At 38.6% G+C, this 22,058-nt stretch overlaps 1 protein-coding gene across 1 annotated transcript; it reads right to left on the bottom strand.

Annotated features, from left to right (window-relative positions):
- Nucleotides 1-4: 4 nt before the first annotated feature.
- LOC134210516 (uncharacterized) lies at nt 5-21,813 on the bottom strand. Its single transcript, XM_062686555.1, has 4 exons — nt 21,664-21,813; nt 1,821-2,848; nt 1,293-1,767; nt 5-1,177 (listed from the first exon to the last, which is right to left on the bottom strand). Exons 1-4 carry the CDS (start codon nt 21,811-21,813, stop codon nt 5-7), a joined length of 2,826 nt encoding a protein of 941 aa, XP_062542539.1.
- Between the last annotated feature and the right edge of the window lie 245 nt (nt 21,814-22,058).

Genomic DNA, 22,058 nt, shown 5'->3' with positions numbered 1-22,058 from the left:
TACTTCAGGTAGAAGTATCGGATGCTTGCGGGTGAACGAGAACGAGCGATTTCATGGCTGAAGCAATCTTCACGAGGCCGATCAGCGCCTGTTGCAATTCATCTGCGGTGAGAAACGGTGTAACTTGTAGACCTGCTCCAGCTATATTAGAACGACAAGGCCGTACAAAACGGCGGTTATAAGCGGCGATGCGAATAAGTCTCGTCAGTGACGAGTAGCGACAGATCAGAGTGTGATCGGGTACCTTTACTGAACGTGCGACTGCTGCAAGCGTAGTTGGCTTTACTTCGAGGATTTCTGGAAGGACTTCTTGTGATTCCGGAATTAAAAACATGCTTGACCATACCAAAGCGTCGGACGATAGCCAAGGTGGGCCCTTCCACCAAAAGGCGACGTTGGCGAGCTCGCAAGGATCAATGCCTCGCGAGATGAGATCTGCCGGATTTTCCAAACCGGCGACGTGATTCCAGGTGCCTCCTTCAGTCATTCGTTGAACTTCCGCGACTCGATTAGCCACGAACGTGTTGTAGTTTGCCGGTGGATTGTGCAACCAGTGTAGAGTGATGGAGGAGTCAGACCAAAAGTAGGCCTCAGGTGTCATGTTGAGACTGCACACTACGTTTTGGTACAACTGAGACAGGAGTACAGCAGAACTGAGCTCCAAGCGGGGAATCGACAGGGTTTGAATAGGAGCTACTCGGGATTTAGCGGTTAGGAGACGGCAAACGATGGCACCATCCATGCCGGTACTACGAATGTAGATGCATGCTCCGTAGGCATGCTGAGACGCATCGCAGAATCCGTGCAATTGTATGCTTGCTCCTGCGCCTGGAGCTTTTACCAAACGAGAGATTGAGAAACGTTCAAGAGCTGCTAAACCAAGTCTGTAACTTTCCCACTCGCCGTTGAGTGCGATGGGAAGCGGTTCGTCCCAGTCTAAGTTCGTTTTCCACAGTTGTTGAACGAAAACTTTTGCCCGGATTACCACTGGACCAAGAATGCCCAATGGATCGAATAGCTTGGACATCTCAGAGACAACGATCCGCTTGGTGATTGGGAGATTCTTGGAGAACTCGTGAACTTTAAATCGGAATGTATCTGACTCAGGATGCCACAGAAGTCCGAGTGTGCTGACAGAGCCCTGGATGTCGTCCACTTCCACAATCGACCGTTTGTCCTGAAATTCATCCGGAATGTGGGACAGCACTTCACTAGAGTTGGAGGACCATTTCCTGAGCTCGAATCCTGCGAATATTCTGCACTCCGGAGCATAACTGTATTGCACCCTCTACTGTGTCGGATCCGCTGAGGAAGTCGTCCACATAAAAATCCTTGCCGATCTTCGATGGGATATCCCCATCATCCTTGGAGTGTTCGTAGGAGAGTTGCTGTAGGCATCGTGTTGCTAAATACGGCGCACTGGATGTGCCATACGTCACCGTAGTGAGCTCGTAGGGGCGAACGACGAAATCTGTCTCGCCTTTCCAAAATATCCGTTGAAGATGTCGATCGTCTGGGTGTACCCAGATCTGCCGGTACATTTTGGCGATATCGGCCACGAGAGCTATCTCGTTAATTCGGAACCTGACGACAATGGAATACAACGTGTCCTGCACAGTCGGTCCGACCATGAGACAATCATTGAGCGAGATTCCCGTAGAAGACTTGCTGGACCCATCGAAAACCACCCTGCACTTGGTGGTGGTGCTGCTTGGCTTGAGCACAGCGTGATGAGGAAGATAGAATGGGTGGTGTCTTGCAACGGATCTACGGAAATCATATGGCCAATGTCGAGATACTCAGCCATGAAGCCGACATACTGAGCTTTCAGATCAAGATTTTTGATTAACCGACGGAGAGCTCCAGCTTTGGAGTCACCAAGATGACTCAAGATGCCTTCCTTCTTGGGTAGGCGCACGATGAACCGACCTGATTCGTCATGGGTGGTTGTTTCTGTGAAGTATTGCTCACAAGCTGCTTCCTCCTTGGAAAGTCCCCGACTGGTGGGACAACTTTCAACTTCCCAGAATCGAGATAACTGTCTATCGAGCTCCTCCGTTGTGCACAGGAGTGCGACTGGTTTGATACACCGGGCTTGAACAGCGGTAGATACAGAACCACTAATTACCCAGCCAAGCACGGTACGCTGTAGAACTGGATGACTTGTTGGAGAACCGGTTCCAACCGGTAGTTGACCTTCTCGAAGAAGACTGAAGAAAAGTTGAGCTCCGATGACCATGTCGATCCTTTGTGGGGTGGCAAAATCTGGATCTGCTAGGACTACCGTGGAAGGGATGTTCCATTTCGAAACATCGAGTATCCTTCCTGGAAGATCGTTGGTAATCTTGGAGAGAATGCTGAATTCCAAAGTATTCGAGTAGGTGGAATCAACGGAACAGAATGTTGCGACGGTACATTGGTGACTATTCACAGTGGATCCACCCATTCCGGCGATAACTGCAACTCGCTTTTGCCGGTGTAGACCCAGAAGCTGAACGATTCTTTCGGTGATAAAATTTGACTCGGAGCCGGAATCCAGCAAGGTTCTAACAAATGTGGACTTTCCGGAAGGGCCATGGACCACGGTAGTAGACAGCAGGACAGTTGAGTAGGTAGCTTTCGATGAGCTGACAGCAGCTAACGCGTTCGAAGTGGATGGCAGTTGGGTGGCGGACGAGGTGTTTGAGGCAAATGGAGTGAGAACAGATACCAGAGCCGGTATCACGGACTCGTCATCAGTATTGGAGGTGTATTGCTGGGTCCGAATTGGTGGTTTTGCTTGGGGTTGGGTGGCACGACCGTTGGGGGAGGACGGGTGTAATAGAGTGTGGTGCTTCTCGTTGCACCTCTGGCAGGGTTTTGAGGAACACTCACGACTAAGGTGGTTGGACGACAGACAATTCCGACGACAACAACGACGACAGACAATTGTGCGTTGCTATATTTGTAAAAATTGATTGGCAAGACTGTAACGACCACTGTCCGTAAAACGAAAATAACTGAGCGGGCGGAGGGTGGCGGAACCTAATTTCTGCAGGATTGGATTCCTGACAAAAAAATGAAGCTACAGTGTAAATTTCATTGATGGGTACCGATGGGTACCTTTTTGAATTTCACAATGAAGACAGCAAGAAGATAATACAATAATAATTTTATACATAATAAAGACCAAGTACTTTCTGCGCGATCAAAAATATTTTACGAACGTATGTGCGTGGCTTTATTAGTATTGAGACTACGCTTTGGAATGGTGCCAAATATTATAGGTTTGGGCGATGTATACGTTATGGCCAACATATTGCAGCAGGTAGATACATGTTACAAGATTTAACAGAATTAAAAATCGACAACATGCTCAACTTGTATTGACTGTAAAGGTAATACCCATTCGATTAAAATGACTCAAAACTGTGTTTACATCGTCGTCAAGTATTCTACTAACAACCCGTGACCTAAGTTATTAATTTGGGTCATTTTGAAAAAGTGGCTTTTGACCGTCTTTTTGAAGATTGGTCCTACTGTGCGGCGTGGCGACGTTACGCCGTTGGTAATCGGCTTATTTCAAGCAATAGAAATTTTCCGAAATTCTTCCACAAATTCCTCCCTGAATTCTACCTAAGCTGCTCCAGGATTTTCTTTGGAAGTTCCTCCAGGAATTTCTCCAGGAATTCCTCCGGAAATTCCATCAGGAATTCCTTCGGAAGTTCATTCAGGAATTCCTCCGGAAGTTCCTTCAGGAATTCCTTCGGAAGTTCCTTCAGGAATTCCTCTGGAAGTTCCTCCAGGAATTCCTCGGGAAGTTCCTCCAGGCATTCCTCCGCAAGTTCCCCCAGGAATTCCTCCCCAAGCTCCTCCAAGAATTCCTTCGGAAGTTCCTCCAGGAATTCCCCTGGAGGTTCCTCCAAGGATTCCTTCGGAAATTTCTCCAGAAATTCCGTAGGAAACACCTCCAGAAATTCCTTTGGAAACTCCTCCAGGAATTCTTTGGAAATTCCTCCAGGAATTCCTTCGAGAATTCCTCTAGGAATTCCTTTGGAAATTCCTCTAGGAATTCCTTTGCAAATTCCTCAAGGAATTTCTTTGGAAATTCCTTCAGGAATTCCTTCGGAAATACCTCCAGAAATTCCTTCAGAACTTCCTCCACGAATTCCTTCGGAAATTCCTCCATTTGCATTTGTTGGTTACATTGGATAAAGTGGAACGTATTTCTCATTTCATGATAAAAATAATGAAATAAACTAAAATATTTAAAAATGACATTGATAGAAAAATGATAACAAATTTGAAATTCAATCGTAGTAGGTTGACAGGAATTCAAGATTACTCGAACGGTTTTCCGGAAGAATTGTGGAATTCCATGTGAATTTCGAAAGGAATTCAGAATAAATATATGGAAACTCATCGTGGTAATTTCTGTAGCTTATCTAAATCACAGTTATAGTTACCAAAACAAGGGTTTGAACACGCGCCTAACCAAATTATGTAGGTATTTCAATTATGTTGTTATTACTTAAGCTAATATAATTAAATATTGCAGCTCAAAGCTGCTACGCACCCAGTTACGGAGTTTGCGATCTGCTCGAAAGAATCGGTCATGAGCAGCCCTCCCTTTGTCGCCGTAAAATTAGTAATTATTTGAAAAGTTACAGGACTTCTCGGGGATTTCCTGAGCAAACATCCTGAAGCATTCATATAAAAAGATCCGCAGAAATTCCTGAAGAATTTCGAAGGAATTACCGATATAATTCCTGTAGCCAGTTCCGGGGGAATTCCTGAAGGAGCTTCCGCAGAAATTTTTGGAGGAACCTCCAGGGGAATTCCTGGAGGAACTTCCGGAGGAATTCTTAGACGAACTCTTGGAGGAACTTCTAGAGGAATGCTAGGAGGAACTTCCGGAGGAATGGCAGGAGGAACTTCCGGAGGAATTCCTGGAGGAACTTCCGGAGGAATTCCTGGAGGAACTTCCAGAAGAATTCCTGGAGGAACTTCCGGAGGAATTCCTGGGTGAACTTCCGGAGAAATTCCTCCGGAAGTTCCTCCAGGAATTCTTCTGGAAGTTCCTCCAGGAATTTCTCTGGATGTTCCTCTGGAAGTTCCTCCAGGAGTTTGTCCAAGAATTCCTCCGGAAGTTCCTCCAGGAATTCCCCTGGAGGTTCCTCCAGGAATTTCTGCGGAAGCTCCTCCCGGAATTCCACCGGAATTGGCTCCAGGAATTATTCCGGTAATTCCTCCGAAATTCTTCAGGAATTTCTGCGGATCTTTTTATATGAATGCTTCAGGCAGCAGCTTTGAGCTGCAATATTTAATTATATTAGCTTAAGTAATAACAACATAATTGAAATACCTACATAATTTGGTTAGTAATTTAGATAAGCTACAGAAACTACCACGATGAGTTTCCATATATTTATTCTTAATTCCTTTCGAAATTCACTTGGAATTCCACAATTCTTCCGGAAAACCGTTCGAATAATCTAGAATTCCTGTCAGCCTACTACGATTGAATTTCAAATTCGTTATCATTTTTTCTATTAATGTCATTTTTAAATATTTTAGTTTATTTCATTATTTTTATCATGAAATAAGAAATACGTTCCACTTTATCCAATGTAACCAACAAATGCCCTCCTTAGCCGTGTGGTAAGACGCGCGGCTACAAAGCAAGACCATGCTGAGGGTGGTTGGGTTCGATTCCCGGTGCCGGTCTAGGCAATTTTCGGATTGGAAATTGTCTCGACTTCCCTGGGCATAAAAGTATCATCGTGCTAGCCTCATGATATACGAATGCAAAATGCTAACCAGGATTAGAAACCTCGCAGTTCATAACTGTGTAAGTGCTTAATGAACACTAAGTTGCGAGGAGGCTCTGTCCCAGTGTGTGGATATAATGCCAATAAGAAGAAGAAGAAGAAGAACCAACAAATGCAAATGATTTGTTCAGAATCACTTTATTCCCCACATCTTCGTCGATGTTTTCTTCTCATCAATACAGCGAATTTTAGCAGTTTGCCTTAGATTTTATGGATAGGGGTGATAGATGATGGTTGTCTCTCGCTCCAGAAGCATTCATTACGGTCGTAACTTTGAATCTAGTTGAGTTATTACCAGTGGTGGAAATTCTCGCTTCACGAGTAAGAAAAGAGTGTAATCGGGCCTCCCAAAAATGACATACTCGCGCGACCCAACGGCCTGCATTTTTCTGGCGCTTGCTTTGTTCGCGAGTACGGGCAGAGCAAAAATAAAAAGCCGGGCTATATTTGGTTCGGGAGTAAAAACACGGTCGCGAGTTTTTGTGATTACTTCGAATACAATAGATTTGACTTGACATAAATACAATAACAATAAACAATTGCGTTCTTGCTCGAACATCAGTGAGAAATAAGTTCCGAGGTTGTTTTATGACTTTCAGCAAATTAACCCGAATGACTCGCGAAGCTTCACGAACATTTTTCGGGGTTCGTTTTTTGTTTTCTTTGCGAGTAGTAGGTAGGCAAGAAAAAGGCAAAACAAATGTTCGCGAGACTTTTGCATTGCCTACTTCTTGTTTTGCGATTAAAATTCGCAGATTTCCACCACTAGTTATTACCCGACTGAAAAATCGATGAAGAGAAATCGATTAATGCAGTAATGCTCCTATGATGCTAAGCGGGAGCAATGAATGAAGCAATCATTCTATGTATAGATAGTAGAATCTATAGATGAGCGAAAGCATGGCTGAGTCGATTTGTTTGCCCGTGCACACGCGCATATGACGTCACAGCCCTGAACGTTTCCATTGAAATCGTGACGTCATGCTCGTTTGGAGACACGTTTGACAGTTCGTTTGGAGACAGAGGATTTATCTTTGCTCATCTATATATTCCACTATATATAGTTCTATGGGTATAATGCAACGTACACACCAGTCAAGCAGTTTGACGAACATTGACTCCGCCCCAAGAAATCGCTTCAGGTTGCTGCTTTGTTTGAACGTGTGTAAGTTGTTCGAACAACCATTTGACAGTTGGCGGCTCGGTTGGAAAAATTAAAACGGTTTGATTTTGGTTTGAGTTGTCGGGGTGGAGTCAAGGTTCGCCGAACATGTTAGAGCATTTGTAGTGAAGTTGCACAAACCCCCATATATTTTTTGATGGTTGGTGCTCGAGTTGGTGCTTCGGTCGTTCGTGTGTGATATTGTTGGTCGAATAAGTTGATTGTTCGTGTCGATGTTGATAAAAATTGATGAATGTTTGAATAAACGGGAGGTGGAGTCAATGTTGGTCGAACTGCTTGACCGTGTGTACGTTCCATAATGCGAACTCAAACCAAAATCAAACCGTTTTAATTTTTACCAACCGAGCCGCCAACAAATGGTTGTTCGAACAACTTCCACACACGTTCAAACAAAGCAGCAACCAACGACTTGGGGCGGAGTCATGTTCGTCAAACTGCTTGACTACGTGTACATAAATCATTGGATAATCTTAAATACACGCTAAATGTAAATTAGTTGTTCCCCACATATGGCCATGAAAGTAAACGAATAAATTGATTTAGGATAATATCATTTTATTTCCTATTATTCCGGAAATGTCATACTACTTCATGATAGCCCAGAAACCAGAGCTTCCATCGTTATGGCTTGTTTTCCGACAAAACCGAGGCAAAAACTTTACGCGCATTCCAAATAAATGCACAGCGCAAATTTCTGAGCACTCAAAAGTAATTCTATCGCCAAATACATGTTTGGAAGCAATTTTCATTCCCAGTAGAATTTCCAGGAATGTATTCACGCTGTGCATTATAATATGCTTTTCCACTTGAGAGTACCGATGGCTGCTGCTTTCATAAATTATGCGGAGGAATCAGGTGCAAAGTTTTGATTAGTTTTCGGGAGATGTGCGTCAAGAACGGTTCAACTTCCATCTGAAACTGAATTATTGTTTCCTACTTCAATATACGCGAGACACCTTCCTTATAACAAATTTACCTTATCTCGAGCATTGGACGGCTGTTTTATTTATCAATAATATTCCAATATCAAAATACCAACGCTATCCAAAATCACTTCACAGCGTTGCACATTCTTGCGTTTCTCAATCTTCGAAGTTGCTCGAACGGATGGGCAACATGACATTAGGTGCGGGTAAATCCCGATTTCTAATGCTACTGAACGGAACAAATAAACCAAGAAAACGAACAATTTCACGCAAGAATTGATTATCTAGTCTTCATTGATATCACCGTAGCCTACTGCGGACGGAACAACCGAGCTTCTAACCGGACTTGGCCGAATATTCGATTGAGTGGAACGCACAGCCTGCTTCTCCGATGCAACAACAACAAAAAATAAAACCCTCAAATCAAGTTATCTGAGACTAACACGGACTTGCATTCAATGCAGCAATCTCGACTCGAGCGAATAATTTTCAATCCCAATCAGGTTTCCCGAATGCAGCCCACCCAGCAAGCAGCAGTGTGTCGTTCATTTGTAGTCTGGTTCTTTTGGTCCTTTGGCAAGGCAATGTGGTGGCAATAACAATAACACACCTGCTCGCAATCTGCCTGCAACAGTCAATCGGACTCGGAGTAGTGTAGTGCTGAGTGCGGTAGAGTGAAATAACCGCCACAAAAGCTTCCTGGCTGCTTTTCGGGGCACATACGAATTTTGTACCCTTGGAGCGCACCTTTACCAGCCAGCATAGGTGCTACGGAATGATGCTCCAGTTGGAACCTACATTCGGAAATAATCCGATTAAGGCGCTATCCGGTTCAATATAGAAGATGCTTAGTGAGAAACACGACTCGTTTTATTCTGTTTCCATTCGAGAGCCGATGCATATTTCACTACATTCTGGTCCTGACAGAAGCCATGTGATCCCTAATGGTAGGAAATTCGGTCGTTTTGGCATTTTGTCTGATAGTGTGACGATCGTTTATGCGCTTAGCGCTTAGGAAGTGAAGATCTATATTATATTCTATTGAAAGCATGATTCCATATTACATACGCCTGACATAATTATGATTGTTCGTTCGTGAAGATAAAAACACTGAACTCGAAATAGTCGCGATATATAATTGTTGGTACAATGGTATGTCGTAGCCAAGCAAATCCGTCTTCCGATTTGCCTTTTACCATGTCCACATGGTACATCCTACTCGCATCGTTAAAATATCTTCGACCGAGAGAAAACTTTTTCAAGTTCCCAGACATACCTAGAATTTGAAATGAAAGTGCGAATTGATAGATTCATGTTTTTTTTTCCTCGAATAAGACAAACGAACCGATGAATTTAAATTCCAGAGAAATCAAATCGGGCAGAACATTTTCCCACCGAAAAAATTACATCATGCAGAAAAATCACCGTTATTCAATAAATGGCCGTGTCACGCTTTGTTCTTTCTGATTCCCACCGAACTGCATGGCACCTTGCCAAGAGTAACGGGGAATTGACGGGAACTGAATTCAAATATTCTGCAAATTTAATTTAACACCACGGTTGAAAAGAAATTCTCGAGAAACGAGGTCCCCATGCCTTACTTTTTGTCACCTTCAATGAATCTTTCGTGTCTATTTGTCCAACGACGATAGATTTCAGCTGGCGGTAAAATTGTTTCATCCGAAAAGCTAACCCAAGTCGCTTTTGTTGGGGCGAAAGTTTATTTCTGCTTCCTAATTGAAATAACAAGCATGGCGATGGCTGAATGGACTCTGCCTTAGCCGGGAGAGATAACTTCTGTGCACTGCTGCTCTTACTGCCGTTCTGCAGCAGAAGTAATTCGGTCGGAAAATTGTCTTCCGTTTCCACGATGCATTGCATTGGAGTAGCTAACTGTGGAAGAAAAGCGCAATAACAAAGATGAACTGACCTTACGGGATGTGATCTGGAAGATTCATTTTAACAGAAGATTTGAAAAGTTTTGCCGGCTATTGCTCTGAAGTTTTATGGACGAAAATAATTCTCAAACATCTAAGGCGTTTGTTAGGAAATTGATCAAATATTTTTCTAAAAGCAGCAAAGCTGCAAAATAATACGACTTCCTTCATGATATAACTGCATTAGTATGGTGAAAAGTTCATTTTTTCCATTTCCTTTCCCGACATGTCACTGTTCGTGTGTGTTTGGGTTGATGATAAATGGGCTGCACTCGTGTAGAAGGAAGAAATCCTATTTTAGAGCGTTTTTCACTCGCTTCAAACATGCAACAAATTTTCACGCACTCCCCTGATGCAGGTGAGACGGGGACGAGATGGTGTAGACGTGCCAAATTGAACTCGAAGTTTATCTCTGCTGTCAGCGGTGGAAGACTGATGACGAAAGTTATATTGCAGAAAGATTTTCAGTTATTATTAATTTTCAATGAAGCGTTGGGCGTTTACAATACCATAAGTACCAACAGGAAATGTGCATCATTACAAGTTTAAAACTGATTACCGTGAGTAGAACAAAGTTTGATTTTGATCTGAAGTTTTTGATTGATTTCAATTCAGGATGAACGATCCATCTTGAAGTTTGGAACAAATTTTAAATAGATATAACTGACACAAAATATTTCGTACAACTATTCCTGGTTCAATGCGATGTACACAGCCACTCCAAAAACTATCTCCAAACAGAAATATAATTGGACGAGATACAATGTGGCCAAACACACCTCATTCGGGGAACGCTCCTGGAATTGTGTAACGATACGATGTCCGGTCCACAGTCGATTCTGCAGAACTGGATGAGCACGATTATTTATTCCATCCATTTTCCGAAGATAGGAAAGTGCTCTTGTTTTGTGTGCGCACTGCAGAACTGTATTTTGTACCGACTTTGAATAATCAACGGACAGTGGAAATGTAGCAGTGGTGTCGTGGTTTGCTCTCTCTTCGTTTAAATTTTGATAAGAGCTGGCCCACTTCATACAACGTTAAACATTTTTACAACCGTGTCGACGACGATGTGTTGAATAATAAAGATGACATGCTTTGCGTTTTTCAGTAAAGAACTGGATATGTTGCCGAAACACAAATGAAGAAAAACGGTTTGTGTTTTGCGAAGGCCACGTGTTATAGTTCAGAAAAACGAAACACAAATTCAATAGCGATTAAATTTCGATTCGATTCAAGTGGAATTTTCATTCGATTTCAATTCGGTATCGATTAGATTTTCATTTGATTTTCAAACGTTTCCAACTCAATTTCGATTTTGATTTGATTTTGATTTGATTTTGATTTGATTTTGATTTGATTTTGATTTGATTTTGATTTGATTTTGATTTGATTTTGATTTGATTTTGATTTGATTTTGATTTGATTTTGATTTGATTTTGATTTGATTTTGATTTGATTTTGATTTGATTTTGATTTGATTTTGATTTGATTTTGATTTGATTTTGATTTGATTTTGATTTGATTTTGATTTGATTTTGATTTGATTTTGATTTGATTTTGATTTGATTTTGATTTGATTTTGATTTGATTTTGATTTGATTTTGATTTGATTTTGATTTGATTTTGATTTGATTTTGATTTGATTTTGATTTGATTTTGATTTGATTTTGATTTGATTTTGGATTTGATTTTGATTTGATTTGATTTGATTTTGATTTGATTTTGATTTGATTTTGATTTGATTTTGATTTGATTTTTGATTTGATTTTGATTTGATTTTGATTTTGATTTTGATTTGATTTTGATTTGATTTTGATTTGATTTTGATTTGATTTTGATTTGATTTTGATTTGATTTTTGATTTGATTTTGATTTGATTTTGATTTGATTTTGATTTGATTTGATTTTGATTTGATTTTGATTTGATTTTGATTTGATTTTGATTTGATTTTGATTTGATTTTGATTTGATTTTGATTTGATTTTGATTTGATTTTGATTTGATTTTGATTTGATTTTGATTTGATTTTGATTTGATTTTGATTTGATTTTGATTTGATTTTGATTTGATTTTGATTTGATTTTGATTTGATTTTGATTTGATTTTGATTTGATTTTGATTTGATTTTGATTGGATTGATTTTGATTTGATTTTGATTTGATTTTGATTTGATTTTGATTTGATTTTGATTTGATTTTGATTTGATTTTGATTTGATTTTGATTTGATTTTGATTTGATTTTGATTTGATTTTGATTTGATTTTGATTTGATTTTGATTTGATTTTGATTTGATTTTGATTTGATTTTGATTTGATTTTGATTTGATTTTGATTTGATTTTGATTTGATTTTGATTTGATTTTGATTTGATTTTGATTTGATTTTGATTTGATTTTGATTTGATTTTGATTTGATTTTGATTTGATTTTGATTTGATTTTGATTTGATTTTGATTTGATTTTGATTTGATTTTGATTTGATTTTGATTTGATTTTGATTTGATTTTGATTTGATTTTGATTTGATTTGATTTGATTTTGATTTGATTTTGATTTGATTTTGATTTGATTTTGATTTGATTTTGATTTGATTTTGATTTGATTTTGATTTGATTTTGATTTGATTTTGATTTGATTTTGATTTGATTTTGATTTGATTTTTGATTTGATTTTGATTTGATTTTGATTTGATTTTGATTTGATTTTGATTTGATTTGATTTGATTTGATTTGTTTGGATTTGATTTTGATTTAGATTTGATTTTGATTTGATTTTTATTTGATTTTTGATTTGATTTTGATTTGATTTTGATTTGATTTTGATTTGATTTTGATTTGATTTTGATTTGATTTTGATTTGATTTTGATTTGATTTTGATTTGATTTTGATTTGATTTTGATTTGATTTTGATTTGATTTTGATTTGATTTTGATTTGATTTTGATTTGATTTTGATTTGATTTTGATTTGATTTTGATTTGATTTGATTTGATTTTGATTTGATTTTGATTTGATTTTGATTTGATTTTGATTTGATTTTGATTTGATTTGATTTTGATTTGATTTTGATTTGATTTTGATTTGATTTTGATTTGATTTTGATTTGATTTTGATTTGATTTTGATTTGATTTTGATTTGATTTTGATTTGATTTTGATTTGATTTTGATTTGATTTTGATTTGATTTTGATTTGATTTTGATTTGATTTTGATTTGATTTTGATTTTGATTTGATTTTGATTTGATTTTGATTTGATTTTGATTTGATTTTGATTTGATTTTGATTTGATTTTGATTTGATTTTGATTTGATTTTGATTTGATTTTGATTTGATTTTGATTTGATTTTGATTTGATTTTGATTTGATTTTGATTTGATTTTGATTTGATTTTGATTTGATTTTGATTTGATTTTGATTTGATTTTGATTTGATTTTGATTTGATTTTGATTTGATCTTGATTTGATCTTGATTTGATTTTGATTTGATTTTGATTTGATTTTGATTTGATTTTGATTTGATTTTGATTTGATTTTGATTTGATTTTCATTTGATTTTGATTTGATTTTGATTTGATTTTGATTTGATTTTGATTTGATTTTGATTTGATTTTGATTTGATTTTGATTTGATTTTGATTTGATTTTGTCTTGATTTTGATTTGATCTTCTTGTTCTTTTGTTTTGCTTTTGATTTGATTTTGATTTGATTTTGATTTGATTTTGATTTGATTTTGATTTGATTTTGATTTGATTTTGATTTGATTTTGATTTGATTTTGATTTGATTTTGATTTGATTTTGATTTGATTTTGATTTGATTTTGATTTGATTTTGATTTGATCTTGATTTGATTTTGATTTGATTTTGATTTGATTTTGATTTGATTTTGATTTTGATTTGATTTTGATTTGATTTTGATTTGATTTTGATTTGATTTTGATTTGATTTTGATTTGATTTTGATTTGATTTTGATTTGATTTTGATTTGATTTTGATTTGATTTTGATTTGATTTTGATTTGATTTTGATTTGATTTTGATTTGATTTTGATTTGATTTTGATTTGATTTTGATTTGATTTTGATTTGATTTTGATTTGATTTTGATTTGATTTTGATTTGATTTTGATTTGATTTTGATTTGATTTTGATTTGATTTTGATTTGACTTTGATTTGATTTTGATTTGATTTTGATTTGATTTTGATTTGATTTTGATTTGATTTTGATTTGATTTTGATTTGATTTTGATTTGATTTTGATTTGATTTTGATTTGATTTTGATTTGATTTTGATTTGATTTTGATTTGATTTTGATTTGATTTTGATTTGATTTTGATTTGATTTTGATTTGATTTTGATTTGATTTTGATTTGATTTTGATTTGATTTTGATTTGATTTTGATTTGATTTTGATTTGATTTTGATTTGATTTTGATTTGATTTTGATTTGATTTTGATTTGATTTTGATTTGATTGTGATTTGATTTTGATTTGATTTTGATTTGATTTTGATTTGATTTTGATTTGTTTTTGATTTGATTTTGATTTGATTTTGATTTGATTTTGATTTGATTTTGATTTGATTTTGATTTGATTTTGATTTGATTTTGATTTGATTTTGATTTGATTTTGATTTGATTTTGATTTGATTTTGATTTGATTTTGATTTGATTTTGATTTGATTTTGATTTGATTTTGATTTGATTTTGATTTGATTTTGATTCGATTTCGATTCGATTTCGATTCGATTTCGATTCGATTTCGATTCGATTTCGATTCGATTTCGATTCGATTTCGATTCGATTTCGATTCGATTTCGATTCGATTTCGATTCGATTTCGATTCGATTTCGTCTCGATTTCGATTCGATTTCGATTAGATTTCGATTCGTTTTCGGTTCGATTTCGATTCGATTTCGATTCGATTTTGATTCGATTTCGATTCGATTTCGATTCGATTTCGATTCGATTTCGATTCGATTTCGATTCGATTTCGATTCGATTTCGTCTCGATTTCGATTCGATTTCGATTAGATTTCGATTCGTTTTCGGTTCGATTTCGATTCGATTTCGATTCGATTTCGATTCGATTTTGATTCGATTTCGATTCGATTTCGATTCGATTTCGATTCGATTTCGATTCGATTTCGATTCGATTTCGATTCGATTTCGATTCGATTTCGATTCGATTTCGATTCGATTTCGATTCGATTTCGATTCGATTTCGATTCGATTTCTATTCGATTTCGATTCGATTTCGATTCGATTTCGATTCGATTTCGATTCGATTTCGATTCGATTTCCATTCGATTTCCATTCGATTTCGATTCGATTTCGATTCGATTTCGATTCGATTTCGATTCGATTTCGATTCGATTTCGATTCGATTCGATTCGATTCGATTTCGATTCGATTTCGATTCGATTTCGATTCGATTTCGATTCGATTTCGATTCGATTTCGATTCGATTTCGATTCGATTTCGATTCGATTTCTATTCGATTTCGATTCGATTTCGATTCGATTTCGATTCGATTTCGATTCGATTTCGATTCGATTTCGATTCGATTTCGATTCGATTTCGATTCGATTTCGATTCGATTTCGATTCGATTTCGATTCGATTTCGATTCGATTTCGATTCGATTTCGATTCGATTTCTATTCAATTTTGATTCGATTTCGATTCGATTCGATTTGAATTCGGTTCGATTCGATTTGAATTCGGTTCCTTTTCAATTTGATTCTTATTCGGTTGCATTCCAAATTTGATTTGATTTTGGTTAGATTTGTTTCGAAAAGTTTGTTTTGTTTTCGAAAAGTTCTGCGGACATAGATATTACGAATTTTTGAATTCTGCTCATGCGCATGTATGAGTACCTAAGTGTTTATATTTGTTTTCATAGTGCAGCAATTTCCAAGCATGGAAGACGGTAAACGAAACGATCATAAAAATTAATGAGGTTCATTGTTCTCTACGATGGCAAAGACCACGTTGCTGCGAAATTAATTACACATTCATTCTCAATAATGGTCGGAAGCCAACATCGGGATACTCTCTGCTGTGTCCTGCAACCACCCATCCTTCAGGAAAAGATACGCGTTTGTATAATTTTCGCCTGTCCGAAACCAGCCAGTGATCTCGGATTGAGTTGTGCCAGCAGGAAGCAGTGGACTGGCTATGGTATGCAACCCCTCAGAAACCACTCACCATGTGGGCAAACGTCAACAAAGTGCACTACACGCCACGGATAGAAACTTTTCAACAGAATCAACTTAATTAATTTAGCGAGTGAATCAGCGATGAGCATCGCTGGATCATGGTAGGCCGGAAACGGCTGGATGAAAAGTGCAACACAGTAGGCGGTGCGTGCATGTTGTTTCGGACGATAAACGAACAAGTTTTCAGCACTCGGTAATCGAGTGCGTCCAGCGCGTTGTCCACTAAGTCTGGCACGAGTAAATTAAGGTACACAACAGGACTCGTTTGTTTCACCGAAGTTAATTGTGAATGTGTAGGAATAGGCGGATACTTTAGACGTGATTTATAATTACTGCACTTTCGTTATGGGTTTTAACAAATTATTTGCAAAGCTACATCTGATTGACCTACATAACAAATACTGTGGAGAATTTGTTTGGTCAAAATTATCTATTTTAGATAAGTATTATGACTTTTCAAAATATTCATTGACGAATCAGATGAGTTTTTTTATTTCTTTATTTTGAGTTTATTTTGAGGCCTGTACTTCCACTCTGACACAGCAGTTTTTTTGCAAGTATTTTAATATATTTTTTTAACTTTTTGTCGTCTTGCTCTCTTCAGGAGCATTAGGACATGAGTGGTAAGATTACTATTCAATATAAGTCCTACTACTATTGTCTATTTTCACGGTTCCCATTGCTGACAGAAAAAAATCATGAAACTGAAGGCTTTCCCACATGGAAACAATTTCCCCTCAGCAACAATGTATTTCACGGTCAATTTGATGCTAATCGATGAACGAGCAAACAAAACTCCACTTCAAGTCACTCAGCTTAGCATGTTCTATCGTCTTCTAGGATCAACCTTCTTCAAGGTTGGAACATTTTCCTTTGGTATGGAACTAGCACTGCCTGTCGTTAATGGGCAAGACGGAATAGGTGATAATGAGACAGCTTAGTGATTTATATGAAATTCGTTCCCTATGATTTGTGCTTAATTTCGGATTAAAGACATTTCAAACACATTTTAAGCGACACCGACGACATTGCAGGCAGCGTGCAACTAATTTTGAAGCAGATGAACTGAGGTAAACTCTATTGATGGCTTGCGAAGCGTCTATGCCGAGAAAACTGGAGCCGAGGAAACAGCCGATGGCCAAATTACTGGTAGAACGAATCTCTTGCCAATCTTCTTGTTGACTGTGTCAGGGCGTAAGATAGTATTACGTGAAGCGGGAGATTGAAACCAGCAAGTCCAACTGCTTCAAGCAATCGTGCCAAAAAGCTGACAGAATCCTTGTAGCAACTCTTATCATGGCGAGACTCCAAAGCTCGTGGAATTCCATTGCCCAACGTTTGCGGAAGTACGTAGAGGAATGCATGCCCTGAGGGCGGACAACATTGCTGACCATTGTCGAACCGACCTCGGAATTCGGATACCCAACCTGCAGAAGAAAGCAGAACGAAGAATAGCATCAGCATAGCATTAGCATAGCATTAGCATAGCATTAGCATAGCATTAGCATAGCATTAGCATAGCATTAGCATAGCATTAGCATAGCATTAGCATAGCATTAGCATAGCATTAGCATAGCATTAGCATAGCATTAGCATAGCATTAGCATAGCATTAGCATAGCATTAGCATAGCATTAGCATAGCATTAGCATAGCATTAGCATAGCATTAGCATTAGCATAGCATTAGCATAGCATTAGCATAGTATTGGCATTGGCATAGCATTAGCATAGTATTGGCATAGCGTTGGCATGGCATTAGCATAGCATAGCATAGCGTTAGCATGGCGTTAGCATAGCGTTAGCATAGCGTTGGCATAGCATTAGCATAGCGTTGGCATAGCGTTAGCATGGCATTAGCATGGCGTTGGCATGGCATTAGCATGGCGTTGGCATAGCATTAGCATGGCATTAGCATGGCATTAGCATAGCATTGGCATGGCATTGGCATAGCGTTAGCGCATAGCGTTAGCATAGCATTAGCATAGCATTAGCATAGCATTAGCATAGCATTAGCATAGCATTAGCATAGCATTAGCATAGCATTAGCATAGCATTAGCATAGCATTAGCATAGCATTAGCATAGCATTAGCATAGCATTAGCATAGCATTAGCATAGCATTAGCATCTTTAGTCAAGGGAAACAAAACAGTGAAAAACGAATTAGAAACAAATTACGGATGCTTGTCGGCTAAGCTCTTGCTTCCATCATAATCTCAGCAGATCTAAGGATCCAGTTGGCGTGAAGCGGCACGGCACGTATGCGATGAATAATCGATTTAATTAGAACTGAACTTCAGCAAAGCCACAGTCATCTGAAGTGTTCGTGTGGAAAATACACAATATGCCATCCCGAGTCGACTACACGCTGGAATAATCCAATCAAAACGCCTGATGGGGGAACGGACCGAACAAACCAAAGCTCCTACGCATTCTGTCCCGTCATAACTTCGCCTGATGACGTTATAACAACAATCTGTTCGCCGTTTGTGTGTTCGGTTTGGTTAGGAAGGCACTCGACCGCTTGCGAGTAAATTATAATAATCTGATATGCTGGCGTGGAATATACATCTCGAGAATACTGCTTCCTTCAGCATCTAACGAGCGGGTGAAGTACAACTGCGACTTGAGTGAAATTGGAAAGCTTTGCTCGTCATGGCACTTTGAACATAATATCGTTTGATAGAAGCGGACAGATTGACTCAGGAGATATGAGAAGACAGCTAAATTAATACATTCCTTGATGAACTTTCAACGTGCAGTCGATATTATAGCTCACAGAATTTAAAACATTGTATGGGGACAACAATTTCTAGTAAGGTTTAAATATGATTAATTTTGGAAAGAATCCGCTGTTGCTTTCGGTTAAGGAAATTACCTCAACATTCCTAGCATAAAACCGTACAGTTACTAGCTGTGAAATGTCTTACGTACACTAAACTTCGGGGTAACAGTGCCTTAGAAATAGTCGTAAAATGAAAGTCGTAGCAAAACTTTAGCAAAGGTGTAATGAGAAACGCTCCAGCCATGTTCTTCAATGCTCAGCTTTTGCTATTAAGTTTAAAACGAAACGCAGCAGTCATCCTATCTGGCCATCCGAACAAACAGCATGACATCAAACACAAGTCCGTTCCGACAATGTGGCGCCCTACTTTCCCATCTATTTCACTATTTTTCTACCGGGGCATCATAGCAAAAAGACAAGAATAGAGTGACACCATCATCATCAGTATCATCTGTTGATCGAAGCACCCTTCGAGAAATGTCTTTCAGCGTCAAATTTACAAACATTGTAGTAGGCGTCTTTTCGTTGTGGAACAAATGGTTGGATAGGCTTCAAAAAAAGAAATCGAGTCAATTTTGAGTATATTTTCCACAATTAGGCAGTTTAAACAATTATTCCAAATAATGCTAAAAAAATATTACCATGCTATTCTAAAAATACACATTAAATTCGAAAAGGGAAAATAAATATCAGTTTGTTTCAAAGAGGACAGAAATATGTTCTTCAATAATCCTCAATGCAACCATGCGAAGTGATACGAAGCACATTCCCAGATGGTTTCGGGCGCCATATTATTGGTAACACATATTAAAATTGCATTTTCCATTCTTCTCTCGTTCCGCCGTAGATAATGTACACCTTCAGCAGTCTGCAGGAAGGTCGAGCACTGCACTATACTGCAGTAGCATCAATTCATAGAGAATGGCTTCAAACGTGAACCAATAACGGAAAGTTGTAAAGCTGTTAGGAGAAAATTTATGCTCACATTAGGACGAATTTAACTGTCTCAGCAGTTCAGGTTCTCCTCTTCGACATGGTTCGATTGCAATTGTGTGGGAGCATAGTTGGCACTGTACTTAGTCGGCATACCAACAAAACTGACATTGCAGTTGCTTTGGCAAACGCTTCAGGTTAAGGATTGTGAAATCTCATTTGTTGGAAAGTTTTTAAGAGGGTAAAGACTAATAGATGATTACTCTCCATATGCCTGGGGTTAATGATTTTACTACACTAGCACTTTTCCTAAGAACTCATTGCTTTAAATTTCTAATCTGAGAAAAGCAGATTTTGTTTCGTAATATCATTTGGTCGGGGTTCAACCAAAACGCTCCAAGCGCCAACGAAAAATTACCCATTTTTCTGCCCAAACTTTCGCAAATCGTATCGGATATCCCTCAATACAATAAATGAGGATATCCTATTGCAAATGTACGCTTGAATTTCCGTTGTCCTTGTACGAACAAAATATCACAAGTCCATCAAAAAGCCGCTTGGTGCGGTTTGGCTGAACCCCGAACATTTGTGACATTCAATTGACCTCGTGGCAATACCGACAGACATAAAGCGAGTTAGGATAGTTTTTGGTTTTCTTTCTCGCCTTGAAGGAATGAACCAAAAAGCAACTTAAGAGTGAACTGTCATGTGAATTAGTTAGCCTCCTTGGGAAGATCCATAAAGTACGTCACGCAATAATTGGCGACTTTCAATCCCCCTACCCCTTCGTCTCGCTTTTTGTAACAAACCTCTAATTGTTTTGTATGGATCGTCCCCCCCTTGTTTACTATGAATTCTTAAAGCTGTAAGGTGGCAAATTTAGAATTTTGTTTTATTTTAATCACTACCTGCCACCATGTACTTTGTCTTGGTAGAGTTAATGGTTAAGGCTATCCTCGCCGTCAAAAGTTAAGGCTATCCACGCCGTCACAAAAGCCTCCACTACTGCTCTGCGATCGATTCCAATAAGGTCGATGTCGTCCGCAAAGCCCAGGAGCATATGCGACCGTGTGATGATAGTGCCGTTCCTCTGCACGCCAAATCTCCTAATAGCGCCTTCGAGTGCAATGTTGAACAATAACTTCGAAAGTGCATCACCCTTCTTCAATCCGTCTAAGGTCACAAACGGGGTTGACTCTTCGTCTGCAATCCGAATACTTGATTTCGAGCCACCCATGTACTCCCGGAATTTACCAAGGATCATCTGCAGGCTAATCATCTGATTCGTCGTTGTAATCTAATGCCGCCCCTCACATGGGGAACAGAGGCTGTTGTAAGCCGCTCCTACCATGGAGGACAGACGCTCGATCACATTTGCACCTCCGGAGAGAGCAAACTCTTCCCTTCCTGTCAGCATATTTATTCATAGTTCCCACCGGGGTTGGTTACCCGATCTTCCCTAAAATTGCCAGCGCCACGAGGAGGTAGGGATAGGAGTTGCTGGATAAGAGGCTAAAGACCGCAAAATGGGATCTATTTTATTCCTTCAGGTACGCGAAGTACCAATATTACGCTTTACCCAGCATTTGTTGCGCCCGCTGGCCGCTTCTTCTTCTTATTGGCATTACATCCTCTCACTGGGACAGAGCCGCCTCACAGCTTAATATTCATTAGGCACTTCCACAGTTATAAACTGCGAGGTTTCTAAGCCAAGTTACCATTTATGCATTCGTATATCATGAGGCTAACACGATGATACTTTTATGCCCAGGGAAGTCGAGACAAATTTCCAACCCGAAAATGGTCTAGACCGGCACCTGGAATAGAACCCAGCCACCCTCAGCATGGTCTTGCTTTGTAGCCGCGCATCTTACCGCTGGCCGCTTACTATCGTACACATTCGCTCTGACACTCTCCCGGTGCATTATTGGAAACGCAAACACGTCCGTTTCCGGATCCCAGGTAATTCCAAGCACGCGCTCGCTGCCCAACTGTATATCCTGGTTGAATAGAACCGGCTCCATGGGTTTATCTTCTTCAAGGCCTGAAAGTACTTCCACTGAGTTCGAAACCCAGTTCCGAATATCGAAACCAGCTTGCTTAATGCTTATGAACGCAGCTCACTTATTGCGCTCGTTCTAGCGCTTCTTCGACCGTGTCTACGCTGTCAATTTATCATCGACATAATGTCGATGAATGGTTGCTGCTGCCGCCTCCAGAAATTGAGTTGCGTACTCCTCCGCATTTTGATTCTTTACGTACTGCGCTG

Source organism: Armigeres subalbatus, chromosome 2 (genome assembly GCF_024139115.2).
Source record: "Armigeres subalbatus isolate Guangzhou_Male chromosome 2, GZ_Asu_2, whole genome shotgun sequence".
In the NCBI taxonomy this organism is placed as follows: Eukaryota; Metazoa; Arthropoda; class Insecta; order Diptera; family Culicidae; genus Armigeres; species Armigeres subalbatus.
This window is presented reverse-complemented; position numbering and strand designations above follow the sequence as displayed.

What these genes read in the sequence shown, in the direction of transcription:
- LOC134210516 (XM_062686555.1), bottom strand. Translation starts at nt 21,813, where the DNA reads ATGGAGCCGGTTCTATTCAACCAGGATATACAGTTGGGCAGCGAGCGC. An exon ending in AATCTTGATCTGAAAGCTCA is followed by an intron (nt 1,768 to 1,820) that starts GTATGTCGGCTT and finishes TGATTTCCGTAG; the next exon opens with ATCCGTTGCAAGACACCACC. An exon ending in TCCTCAGCGGATCCGACACA is followed by an intron (nt 1,178 to 1,292) that starts GTAGAGGGTGCA and finishes GATGAATTTCAG; the next exon opens with GACAAACGGTCGATTGTGGA.